Source organism: Eleutherodactylus coqui, chromosome 1 (genome assembly GCF_035609145.1).
Source record: "Eleutherodactylus coqui strain aEleCoq1 chromosome 1, aEleCoq1.hap1, whole genome shotgun sequence".
NCBI lineage: Eukaryota > Metazoa > Chordata > Amphibia > Anura > Eleutherodactylidae > Eleutherodactylus > Eleutherodactylus coqui.
Genome location: NC_089837.1, coordinates 153,382,436 through 153,395,943, shown reverse-complemented (window position 1 = coordinate 153,395,943; position 13,508 = coordinate 153,382,436). Strand labels below are relative to the sequence as shown.

General features: G+C 45.8%; 1 protein-coding gene across 1 annotated transcript in view; it reads right to left on the bottom strand.

Moving 5' to 3' along the window:
* LOC136627047 (probable cation-transporting ATPase 13A5) overlaps positions 1-10,297 on the bottom strand; it is a 159,600-nt gene extending 149,303 nt beyond the window's left edge. The window contains exon 1 of the mRNA XM_066601998.1: positions 10,187-10,297. Coding sequence (XP_066458095.1) covers positions 10,187-10,234 — 48 coding nt within the window. The 5' untranslated portion in view covers positions 10,235-10,297. The remainder of the gene's footprint in view (positions 1-10,186) is intronic.
* Positions 10,298-13,508: the final 3,211 nt, after the last annotated feature.

The window sequence follows — 13,508 nt, the reverse complement described above, 5'->3', positions numbered from 1 at the left end:
GCCCTCGGAACTGCGCCTTCTGCCACTACCGCTGTCGGATGGGAATTTTACCATCAGCTTGTCCGCCAGGGTCCTGTGGTATAGCAACACTCTCGAACCCCTTTCCTCTTCGGGAATGAGAGTGGGAAGGTTCTCCTTATAGCGTGGGTCGAGCAGTGTGTACACCCAGTAATCCGTAGTGGCCAGAATGCGTGTAACGCGAGGGTCACGAGAAAGGCATCCTAACATGAAGTCAGCCATGTGTGCCAGGGTACCTGTACGCAACACATGGCTGTCCGCACTAGGAAGATCACTTTCAGGATCCTCCTCCTCCTCCTCCTCCTCCTCCTCCTCCTCAGGCCATACACGCTGAAATGATGACAGGCAAGCAGCATGGGTACCGTCAGCAGTGGGCCAAGCTGTCTCTTCCCCCTCCTCCTCATCCTCCTCATGCTCCTCCTCCTCCTCCTGAACGCGCTGAGATATAGACAGGAGGGTGCTCTGACTATCCAGCGACATACTGTCTTCCCCCGGCTCTGTTTCCGAGCGCAAAGCGGCTGCCTTTATGGTTTGCAGGGAACTTCTCAAGATGCATAGCAGAGGAATGGTGACGTTAATGATTGCAGCATCGCCGCTCACCACCTGGGTAGACTGCTCAAAGTTTCGAAGGACCTGGCAGATGTCTGCCAACCAGGCCCACTCTTCTGAAAAGAATTGAGGAGGCTGACTCCCACTGCGCCGCCCATGTTGGAGTTGGTATTCCACTATAGCTCTACGCTGCTCATAGAGCCTAGCCAACATGTGGAGCGTAGAGTTCCACCGTGTGGGCACGTCGCACAGCAGTCGGTGCACTGGCAGATTAAACCGATGTTGCAGGGTGCGCAGGGTGGCAGCGTCCGTGTGGGACATGCGGAAATGTGCGCAGAGCCGGCGCACCTTTCCGAGCAGGTCTGACAAGCGTGGGTAGCTTTTCAGAATGCGCCGAACCACCAAATTAAAGACATGGGCCAGGCATGGCACGTGCGTGAGGCTGCCGAGCTGCAGAGCCGCCACCAGGTTACGGCCGTTGTCACACACGACCATGCCCGGTTGGAGGCTCAGCGGCACAAGCCAACGGTCGGTCTGCTCTGTCAGACCCTGCAGCAGTTCGTGGGCCGTGTGCCTCCTATCTCCTAAGCTGAGTAGTTTCAGCACGGCCTGCTGACGCTTGCCCACCGCTGTGCTGCCACGCCGCGCGACACCGACTGCTGGCGACGTCCTGCTGCTGCTGACACATCTAGATTGCGAGACAGAGGTTGAAGAGGAGGAGGAGGGTGCTTTAGTGGAGGAAGCATACACGGCCGAACATACCACCACCGAGCTGGGGCCCGCAATTCTGGGGGTGGGTAGGACGTGAGCGGTCCCAGGCTCTCACTCTGTCCCAGCCTCCACTAAATTCACCCAATGTGCCGTCAGGGAGATGTAGTGGCCCTGCCCGCCTGTGCTTGTCCACGTGTCCGTAGTTAAGTGGACCTTGCCACTAACCGCATTGGTGAGGGCGCGTACAATGTTGCGGGAGACGTGGTCGTGCAGGGCTGGGACGGCACATCGGGAAAAGTAGTGGCGACTGGGAACTGAGTAGCACGGGGCCGCCATCATAGCTTTGAAAGCCTCCGTTTCCACAACCCTATACGCCAGCATCTCAAGGCTGATAAATTTGGCTATGTGGACGGTTAACGATTGAGCATGCGGGTGCGTGGCGGCGTACTTGCGCTTGCGCTCCAACACTTGCGCTAGCGACGGCTGGACTGTGCGGTGCGAGTCATTGGTGGATGGGGCCGAGGACAGCGGAGGTGAGGGTGTGGGTGCAGGCCAGGAGACGGTAGTGCCTGTGTCCTGAGAGGGGGGTTGGATCTCAGTGGCAGGTTGGGGCACAGGGGGAGAGGCAGCGGTGCAAACCGGAGGCGGTGAACGGCCTTCGTCCCATCTTGTGGGGTGCTTGGCCATCATATGTCTGCGCATGCTGGTGGTGGTGAGGCTGTTGGTGGTGGCTCCCCGGCTGATCTTGGTGCGACAAAGGTTGCACACCCCTGTTCGTCGGTCGTCAGGCGTCTCTGTGAAAAACTGCCAGACCTTAGAGCACCTCGGCCTCTGCAGGGTGGCATGGCGCGAGGGTGCGCTTTGGGAAACAGTTGGTGGATTTTTCGGTCTGTCCCTGCCTCCACCCCTGGCCACCGCACTGCCTCTTGCAACCTGCCCTGCTGATGCCCTTGCCTGCCCCTCTGAAGACCTGTCCTGAGTAGGCGTTGCACACCAGGTGGGGTCAGTCACCTCATCGTCCTGCTGCTCTTCCTCGGAATCCTCTGTGCGCTCCTCCCTCGGACTTACTGCCCTTACTACTACCTCACTGCAAGACAACTGTGTCTCATCGTCATCGTCCTCCTCACCCACTGAAAGGTCTTGAGACAGTTGCCGGAAGTCCCCAGCCTCATCCCCCGGACCCCGGGAACTTTCCAATGGTTGTGCATCAGTGACGATAAACTCCTCTGGTGGGAGAGGAACCACTGCTGCCCAATCTGAGCAGGGGCCCGAGAACAGTTCCTGGGAGTCTTCCCGCTCCTGAGCATGTGTCATTGTAGTGGAGTGAGGAGGCTGGGAGGAAGGAGGAGCAGCAGACAGAGGATTCGGATTTGCAGCAGTGGACGGCGCAGAACTGTGGGTGGATGATAGCTTGCTCGAAGCACTTTCTGCCATCCACGACAGGACCTGCTCACACTGCTCATTTTCTAATAAAGGTCTCCCGCGTGGACCCATTAATTGGGCGATGAATGTGGGGACGCCAGAAACGTGCCTCTCTCCTAATCGCGCAGCAGTCGGCTGCGACACACCTGGATCAGGAGCTCGGCCTGTGCCCACACCCTCACTTGGGCCTACGCGTCCTCGGCCGCATTCACGTCCTCTAGGCCTACCCCTACCCCTCAGCATGCTGTATTACCAGTGATTTCCAAGCCAGGAAAGAAATTGGCGCAAGCCTGCAGCCAAAATAGAATTTTTTTCCCTTGTTTTTCAAAGGACAAGCCACACTGCGTGTATTCAATGAATACTACTAAGTTTAATAACTGTGTTGTGGCCCTGCAAATGTGTCAGAGAACTGCAGTGATGCAAAGTTATTCGCTCCAGCAGATCAGGGATTTCCCATGCAGGAAAGAAATTGGCGCAAGCCTGCAGCCAAAATAGAATTTTTTCCCTTGTTTTTCAAAGGACAAGCCACACTGCGTGTATTCAATGAATACTACTAAGTTTAATAACTGTGTTGTGGCCCTGCAAATGTGTCAGAGAACTGCAGTGATGCAAAGTTATTTGCTACAGCAGATCAGGGATTTCCCATGCAGGAAAAAAATTGGCACAAGCCTGCAGTAAAACGTAGCTGGCTGCGTCTGATTTTTTTTAACGTTCTGCACGCAGCACACACGTACCCAGAGCCCTGAGGACTGTCAGAGGCAGGCGAAATAGAATTTTTTCCCTTGTTTTTCAAAGGACAAGCCACACTGCGTGTATTCAATGAATACTACTAAGTTTAATAACTGTGTTGTGGCCCTGCAAATGTGTCAGAGAACTGCAGTGATGCAAAGTTATTCGCTACAGCAGATCAGGGATTTCCCATGCAGGAAAAAAATTGGCGCAAGCCTGCAGTAAAACGTTGCTGGCTGCGTCTGATTTTTTTTAACGTTCTGCACGCAGCACACACGTACCCAGAGCCCTGAGGACTGTCAGAGGCAGGCGAAATAGAATTTTTTCCCTTGTTTTTCAAAGGAAAAGCCACACTGCGTCTATTCAATGAATAATGTATGTCTTCTGGCCCTGCCTACACAATTCTATCCCTGTAGTATTAATGCCGGGTGCAATGGTCTGCACAGCCGGTTTTGAGAAAAAAAAAAAAATATGCAACACTGCTAACAGCAGCCTGGACAGTACTGCACACGGATAGATGTGGCCCTAGATAGGACCGTTGGGGTTCTTGAAGCCTACACTCACTGCTAACACTCTCCCTGCCTAACCACCACTTCTGTCCCTATTGCAGGGCGCAATGCTCTGCAGATCCAATTTTGAAAAAAAAAAAAAAATACAGTGCTAACACAGTACTGCACACTATTAGATGTGGCCCTGAGAAGGACCGTTGGGGTTCTTGAAGCCTACACTAACTCCTAACGCTCTCCCTACAGCAGCTCCAGCATGATACCACTGTCCCTCAGCTAACTCACAAGGCATCTGAGCCGAGCCGCGGGAGGGGCCGATTTTTATACTCAGGTGACATCTGATCGCCCCAGCCACTCACAGCAGGGGGGTGGTATAGGGCTTGAACGTCACAGGGGGAAGTTGTAATGCCTTCCCTGTCTTTCAATTGGCCAGAAAAGCGCGCTAACGTCTCAGAGAGGAAACTGAAAGTAACCGGAACACCGCGTGGTACTCGTTACGAGTAACGAGCATCCCGAACACCCTAATATTCGCACGAATATCAAGCTCGGACGAGTACGTTCGCTCATCTCTATTGATAAGACTCAGGAAGGAAAGTAGAGAGGAATGAAAGAAGACTTTATGTAAACCAAACAGTTTTAAGAGTAGAGTGAGGGTTAAGCAGTATTAATATATATATATATATATATATATATATATTAATACACATATATATATATATGTGTGTGTGTGAGTGTGTGTGTGTTTATTTATTTTTTTTCAAACATTAAACAGTCCTAGCATAACCTGGTCTGGATTATAATGTCTATAATCATGTATATGCTGTAAAGAAGAGAGAAACAGGTAAAGTGAACTATATAAAAGGATATCAAGGTCAAGGCATAGTCAGAGTAAATGTAATGTCTTGTACATTGGACTAATCCTAGATTTGCAAATGCTGCATTTACAATTTGTCAAGGATTTCCTCTAGATCCTTGTTGGCACAGAGTTCTAGCGATGTGCTTCCTCCTCATTTTGCACACCAACCACTAGAAGTAACCTAACTTTTTAAACAGTTTTGTAAAAAGATCTTTCCAACATAATATGAAAGATTCTTTCTCTGATGCGTCTGTACTCTGCTTTAACTCAATATTCAAAGCACATATAGCTGCTAAATCGAATTTCTCCAATAGATAATCCTAACCAATGGAGATAATCCAAGAGAAAACAGGAGAATACAATAAAGCTGAACCATCAATAATGGCTCTGCCAGTGATGATTGATTCAAAATTAATAAAGTACTTTATTGGTAAAACAATACAATGCGTTTTGTACTTGGACAAAGACCTTTATAAGTGTAATTGACACAATCCATATAATGAATTGGATAATAGGGAAAGAGGTATAATCTAATAACACTGGATCACAGAGAAAATTTTTTGTCTGCCACTTGGGGTATTTCATGTGTCCCATTCTAAACCGAGTGTGTAGAGTCGAAATTTGTAGTTGGCTTTTGCATAAGGACGTCAGGTTCTAAAGTTATACACACATCATTAGCTATTCATACAGATATGAGAAACTGATTTTATGTTGGTTATACTGGCACTTAGTGAGAACAATCACATTTCGCTCTACTGGCTAACGTCGTACCAAATCTTTTTTTCGTTTAGACTTCAGATTCAGCACACTCGATTTCATGTAAATAACATGTTTTACTCCCAGTAGCAAAATCTTTGTTCATCAGTGTAATTAAAACAAATATACACATACACTGTGTTTGGAAAGTCTTCAGACCCTTTCTCCTTGTTTGAAGATGTTGTTATGTTGTGGCCTTGTGCAAATTAAACGAAAAATTCATGTTTTTTTCCCCAATCATTCTGCACTTCACCAATCTGGACTTAATGGTGGAATGGCCAGAAAGAAGCCTCTCCTCGGTAAAAGACACATGAAAGCCAGCCTGGAGTTTTACCAATTTTGTAAACATCGGCTCTGCTGGCAGAGGCCACGTATGGCTGCGAGCACACTGCGCTTCGCCGCGTGTCACACGCACAAGCACAGTGTGACTTTTTTTTTTAATTCTCCGCTCTGAAACACCACCCATATGCAATGTATTGTGTAATTTTTTTTTTAAATTTGAATGTATTTAAGTACCACTATGGGGCTTAACCCTGCATAGATTATACACTTCAGTTATACACTTAGGCTGTATTTAAATGGACAAGCACAATATTGGTCCGGTAAACATAGACCGATATCATGCTTGTAAAATTACAATTTCCTATGCAAGTATGATGCGAGTTGCGAGAATAGGAAAATTAAAAAATCACATCGTGCTCACATGAAATTCAAGTGTACACGTGAATTTGATGTGAGTGCAATGCAATTTTTAAATTACCCATATGAAATAATGGGGGAGTCTTCTACCAAATCACAGAAAAACAGGACATGCTGTGATTTTTACATATCGCAGTATCACTGCAAGAGAAACATCACACATGTAAATAGATCCATTTAAAATAATGGGTGACAACTAGAGATGAGCGAGCGTACTCGGTAAAGCACTAGTCATCCGAGTAATGTGCTTTATCCGAGTATCTCCCCGCTCGTCCTGAAAGATTCGGGGAGCGCCGCGGAGCGGGGAGCTGCAGGGGAGAGCGGGGAGGAACGGAGGGGAGATCTCTCTCTCCTTCTGTCCCGCCCGCTCTCCCCTGCTCCCCGCCGCAACTCACCTGTCAGCAGCGGCGCTCCCCGAATCTTTCAGGACGAGCGGGGAGGTACTCGGATAAAGCACATTACTCGGACGAGTAGTGCTTTACCGAGTACGTTCGCTCCTCTCTAGTGACAACTATGTTACAGCTGATACCCACTGCAGTGGTTAATATGCAGGGGTTAATATGAATGTATTAGATAAGATGACTGTTTTATTGAAAAACACTAAGTAGTTTTAAAACAGCTACTGTATAATATATACTGTATGTAGATGCAGTAGAGTTAACACTTTGAATTCTTATTAACACTACTATGGCTGGAAACACTTGCACAAACAGTACATTTACTTACATTCTTTTTGTAGGTTTTTTCCTTTGGATTTAAGACTTTTTATCACGTGGAAGCCAATTTTGTGATAAATATTAAATAAGGGACTTGGTTGAAACAAGCTAAACTAGATGGACATTGTCTTAATTTGGCCTAACATACTATGTTACTATGACTTATCATTCAGAAATGTTCCCAGGATGTGGTGTAATCAGGCTATTAGTATTGGTTTCATATAAGATTACTGCAGAGTCATTATTACACTTACATGCTGTATGTGCAAATTAGGCAGTTCTTGTCTGCATCTTGTGTAACTAATGGCATCACTGCTCAGTTATTATACTGTCAGGGCTCAGTCACACGGCCGCATCGGCACCCGTACACAGGTGCCGATGCGCCCATGTGACTGAGCCCTCCCTGCAGGAAGAAGACGGCCGTACCTCAAGACGGACGACTCCCCGCAGCGCTGAAGAAAGAACAGATGACCGGCAATGAAGCCGGTCACATGTTCTTTCTCCCGGCGCTGCAGAGAGACGTCTGTCTTGAGGTACGGCCGTCTTCCTCCTGCAGTTACAGTTACACGGGCGCCGATGCCCTCACTATGTGATGCAGTTGTCCGTAGTATTTCCTATGCTAAAGTAACAACCAAGTGGCTTGTGACAATGCTGTTCCATTGTTTTAGCCACATTTAAGTGTGGTCTAGTAGGAGACAGCAGGGATTATGCAGCATTGACCCATTTTCTTAGATGTAAGTCCTCCTGCACATGGGCGACTTTGCATTGCAAAATCTGGAGCGGGATTCCGCAGCAAATCCAGCCCATAGCATGCTATGGCAAACGTGATTTCCTGCCCATGAGTGGAAATCAATTGTGATTTACCTGCTTGCGGGATTTACCTGCTTGTGTAGGATACGCACAGCCGGCTTCCATTGAAGTCAATGGAAGCCATTCGTCCTACGGCACTTCCGCAATAAGCACTGTGGAAGTTTTGCGGAATACACAGCATTTCAGAGCACTTGCGCTTACTGTGCATGCGCGATGGAGTGCCGGCGGGCACATCCACAGCGCTTGCAGCAGACGCCAGACAGGTAGACAGAAGTCACCAGCCGGGCACTGGGTCGAACTTCACTGTGGGAATCCCGCATGTGGGGTCCGACCCGCCTGTGTGCAGTACACCTTAAGCATTATAGAAAACATAACTTCTGTTCATAAATTCAAATCAAATAAATATATCATTCATATAAGACACTCAATTTCCGACATGCCTTGACTTTACCACTATGACCAATCACTGTTAGCATATTTAATGATTAAGTCTTTTACATTATACAGTAATAAATACAGATAATAAATGCCATCCTCGGAGCCAGGGGCGTAACTATAGAGGATGCAGGGGGTGCGGTTGCACCCGGGCCCAGGAGCCTTAGGGGGCCCATAAGGCCTTTCCTCCCCATATAGGGAGCCCAGTACTATGAATAAAGCATTATAGTTGGGGACCCTGTTACAGGTTTTGCCTTAGGGCCCGGGAGCTTCAAGTTACTCCTCTGCTCGGAGCTATGAGCTTTGTAATGTTTTTAGCCATATATTCTGGAAAATAATGCTGAATTCTACTTTAGTTAAGCTCTGTTAGGGTTCCTTCATGCATTCATTTGTTTATTGAACTCATAAAAATACACCAAGCAAATCAGCATTTTTGCAGCCATTTTTATTTAGTAACATTTTGTACATGTCTTCGGGGGAAAAAAAACTGAAAAAAGGCCAAACTCAGAGTACATTGAATTTGCAGTCTCTATTTGTACAACCTAAATCTACAAGCTATCATGTGGCCAAATACTTTTTGATGTTCCCATTGCATAACAGTTATATCACTACAGTAGCTAAGAGAGGAGGAGGGATGAAATGTGGACATTAAAACGTGTCATTGTCTTTGGTTTCAAATCTATGTCTTTATATATATTTATGAAAATTACAATGGGGGAAATTTACTAAGCCCTGTATTTCCTGCTATGGGCTTAGTATGATTTCCCCCAGCGCATGGTGTACTGAATACATGATGGGGAGCATCCGTGCACGTCCACTGAAATGTATACCTGATCCCAACCTGGTGTACATTTCTGCAATAACTTATACCAGTTTGTGTTAAACTATACATAAATCTGTTAGTCAACCACTCCCCCTCATGATAAAGCCCAGCGCACTTTTCAGGGCCGTTACAGAAGGAAGGAGTCGCTTGTGTAAAACTTTGTGACTTTTCTTCACCAGTATTCTGGCACAGATTAGTCAGTAAACTGTCCCACAATGCCCCTTTAACATGATAAAAATGTTGACAAATTGTAATGTATATGGTGCTGAAATTGAGAGCTACACTTTAATATTTGTCAAATGCAGAACCCATTTAAGGGCTCAGTCACACGGGCGCGATCCGCCCGTGTTTCTGGACTATAAGACAGCCGCACTGCAAGTTCGGACGACTCTCTGCAGCAGCCGGAAAAAAGAACACATGGCTGGCAATGGTGCCGGTCATGCGGAGATTCCTTCCCGCACGGTGCTGCCGTCTTATCGTCCAGAAACACGGGCGGAGCGATGCCCGTGTGACAGAGCCCTAAGGCTGTTTTCAGATAAGCGTATCTTTCATCACTATGCCACCTTCATTTTTCTACCTGCAATATAGAACTAATAGTAAACTATGAGTCTATTTTTATGGATGTATTAAAAATATGCACTTTAAAAAAATTAAAAAAAAACATGCACTAGCTACATCTGTTATACGGATATAATACGTTCATTGAAGTCTATGGGCAGTAATTAAAATAAAAATACATCTGTACAGCTTTAGTATACCATCTGTAACTGCATCAATATTTGTATTCTTTGGTATTATTTTCTATTGTGCAAAAAGTGGATATGTATTTGCCTAGTAGAAAATAATACCATTAGAAGTCAATATGGATGCACATATGGATGACATACTGATGCAGTACAACAAATATTTCTTGACAGCATAGAAATTCCAGTCCGTTATTATCATAAAACCAACTAGAATCAGTATAAATGTAATCAATAGTCAGAGATGATGATTAGTGTTTGGATCCCCAATTACACTGATTTCAATATCAATACCCATTGCACACAACCTATACAGTGTATTCTCACAACTGATCTATCCATTAGCTGGAGCCCAGGCAATAGAGAAGTGGTCTTGAGTTGTTATTGCTTATGCTAGCCCCATCAGCACTCACCATTTCATTCTCCTCTCCTTGATTAAGCACAGCATGATTCTCTGCCATTCCTTCATGTACCAGTGGCACAGTGCAGAGTTCAGCACGGGAATGTAACAAGACTTCTCTGACCTGCAAACTATTCACTGCAATACTTTACTTCCTGAAAGTCCAGCCTCCTCATTTGCCTAAGGAATCCTATTGGATCTTGTTACATTGTAGATTTGTTTATGTTATATTTAAAGCAAATGAATTCATCTACGAATTACCCTCAAATGATCTATTAGAGACTGTAAGATTTATTTACTGCACATAAAACTGGAAACTCATTAACCCCTTAGTGACCAATCATGTTTACGCCTTAATGACCAGGCCAAATTTTGGAAATCTGACATGTGTCACTTTAACATAGAATAACTCTGTAAAAGGTTTTGCATATCCAAGTAATTCTGACATTGTTTTTTTTGCCACCCATTGTACTTCATTTAGGTGGTAAAAAAAAGACTGATTTAATTTGTGTGTATTTATTAAAGGATAAAGGCGCCAAATTTTGGAACACTTTGAAAAAATTGCCATTTTTTCTCATTTTCAACTGCAATATGTTAAATATGTGAAAACATACTGTACAGATTTTTGATGAGATATATATTTCTATCTGTTTACTTTATTCTGGATGCACATTTAAAAATCCTTAGTTTTTTTTAACCATTTAGCAGACGTACAAATTTAAGTTAATTAAAATTATGGTTTTCCCACACCAAGCCTGGATTGCAAAGGCTCTTGGGTGTCAGACTGATAGATACCCCCACAAATAACCCCTATTTAAAAAAAAAAACTCTCAATGTATTCACTGAGGGGTGTCAGGAGTATTTTGATCCCACATTTTCTTTTCAGGAGTTAATGCAATTTAGAGGAGAAAAAAATAAAATTTCATATTTTTGCAAATATGTCATTTTAAAGACAGTTTTTTCTTCTATAGTGCACATGAAAATGAGGCTTGCACCAGAAAATGGATACCCCTGTTTGTCCTGTGTTCAGAAACATACCAATTGTGGCCCCAATGTTCGGGCTATATGCACAGCGGGGCCCAAACCGTAAGGAGCAGCCGGTGGTTTTTAGAACAGAAATTTTGCTTAAAGGTGTTTTAGGCCTTATAGCACACTTGTAGAGCCCTTGAGCTGCCAAAATGACAGATAAGCCCCACAAATGACCCTATCTTGAAAACTAGACCCCTTAACAAATTCATCTAGGGGTGTACTGTGTATTTTGACCCCACAGTATTTGAATTAATCTAAGCAAAGCAGAAGGAATAAATTAAAATTTTCATTTTTTTGGCAATTGTGTCAATTTAAAAATAGTTTTTCGTACAGCACACATATAAATGAAGACTTGCACCCAACAATGGATCCCCTTATTGTCCTGTTTTCAAAAACAAACCCATTGTGGCCCTAATCTGCTTACAGGACACATTGCTAGGCCTATAATGGAGGGAACACCCATTGGATTTCAGGGCACAAGTGAATAAATTCCAGGCCGCATTGCTCACTTGTGCGGAAAAAAAGTTGACTTTCTAAAAATAAACCCACCTCTCCGCACCCTTTTTGACATTCCATAAATCTTAGATAAAAGATTACACAGGCGGTCATGCGCAGTGCACAGTTTTTGGTTTGTATTTCCTGCGCCGTTGCTTAGCGATGACGCGGGTACCCACAGCCCGTACACAATGTAGTTGCGTATGGGCTGCGTGTATATCCATGACCATGGAGCACAACTGAATAAATTCCAGGCCCCAATGGACACTTGTACAGAAAAAAAATGACTCTCTAAAAAGAATTGCTCCTCTTTACCTTTTTGGCATTCCCTAATGTAGTGACCCAGAACATCCATTCCTGGCCCCTCCATAAATGTTATGCATGTAATGTCTTTTGTGTAGATGCACTGTGCAAATTGTCTTGTCTCTTGTTATGTGTATTGCACAGCCGCAGCAAATGAAGGGTTAATGTCTGGCTGAGACTGGGTTATGTTTAGAAAATCTAATAATTCATGTCCTGTCACGTGGTTTGCTAGAGACTATAAATGTAAGTGCTTGAGAGCGGGAAAGAGTTTCACCATCTTCTGGGTTCCTGAGAGAAAGTGCCAGCCACATGGGGGTACCTTCAACCCTCATGAGGTTAAGAGGATGAAAGAGGAAGAAAGGTTTCCTGAAGTTCCCAATGCCAGGAGCCAGCGGAGAGTAAGGAGAGAGAGAGAGAGAGAGAGAGAGAGAGAGAGAGAGAGAGAGAGAAGAGAGAGAGAGAGAGAGAGAGAGAGAGAGAGAGAAAGAGAGAGAGAGAGAGACTGAAATGTGAATAAAGTAACGACCACTGTGCAGAGGTACTTGTACGAGTGAGTGTCTGTGGAGAGTTTGCCCCTTCCCCTTTGCACAAGAAAAATTAAAAAAGCTTTATCAGCTGCACTCTGCGCAAAAAGAAGATGACGTTAAAAAAATTAGTCATTAATGGGCCACTTAGTCTTAAAGGGGTTGTCCGGCCACACAGGGTAAAATTTTTTATAATGCTGCTGCTTTCCTTTCAGTAAGGATAGTAACAGACAGCATACAGGGGCTCAAACCGGCCGGCAGATCAGCTGCAATGTCAGTTTCTTACCTTAGATTCTGATCTTCACTGCAGCTTTCAAAGATGGCGCCTCTGTGCTGGCTTCCCACAATGCTCTGCGCTCTCCCTCTTCTGTGTGCGCGCTCTCCATGGTAGTAAGAGACATGAAAAGGCAGGATTTCCCTCAGCTCACGTCCTAGCCCCGCCCACGACACGCCCACCTCTATTGAACTGATCTACAGTCTCTCCCCGCCCAGGCCCAGCCCCCTGCTGCATACTATAATCAGAGGGGTTGTGGCCAGGGGAGACTGTTATACTCTCATGGTTCACGATAAAATCCTACCATGAGTGTAAACAGCAGCACAGTGTATAGTGAATGGAGAGGGGCAGGGGAGAGCCGAGAGAGAACTCTCCTGCAGCCCCCCACTGCAAAGCTACCTACTGCCCCCCCCCCCACCCTGCTAAAGTAAAGTAAAACAAAACATTTCCCCACACACACATGCCCTCATAGTGCCCCTCCCACAGCGACCCCTCTCACAATGACCCCCCCCCCCAGACTTCTGTCAGCCGGGTCTCCAGACACCACTAGCACACACACACATCACTGCACCCCCCCCCCTGCACACATCCATCCATCCATCTCTCCCTCTCCACCCCCCACCCCCCCTGCGAGAGCCCGCCCCTCCACTCATTCTTACCTTGGAGATGAAGAGCCAGCAGCCACGCCTCCCCTGCAGGCAGAACTGAGC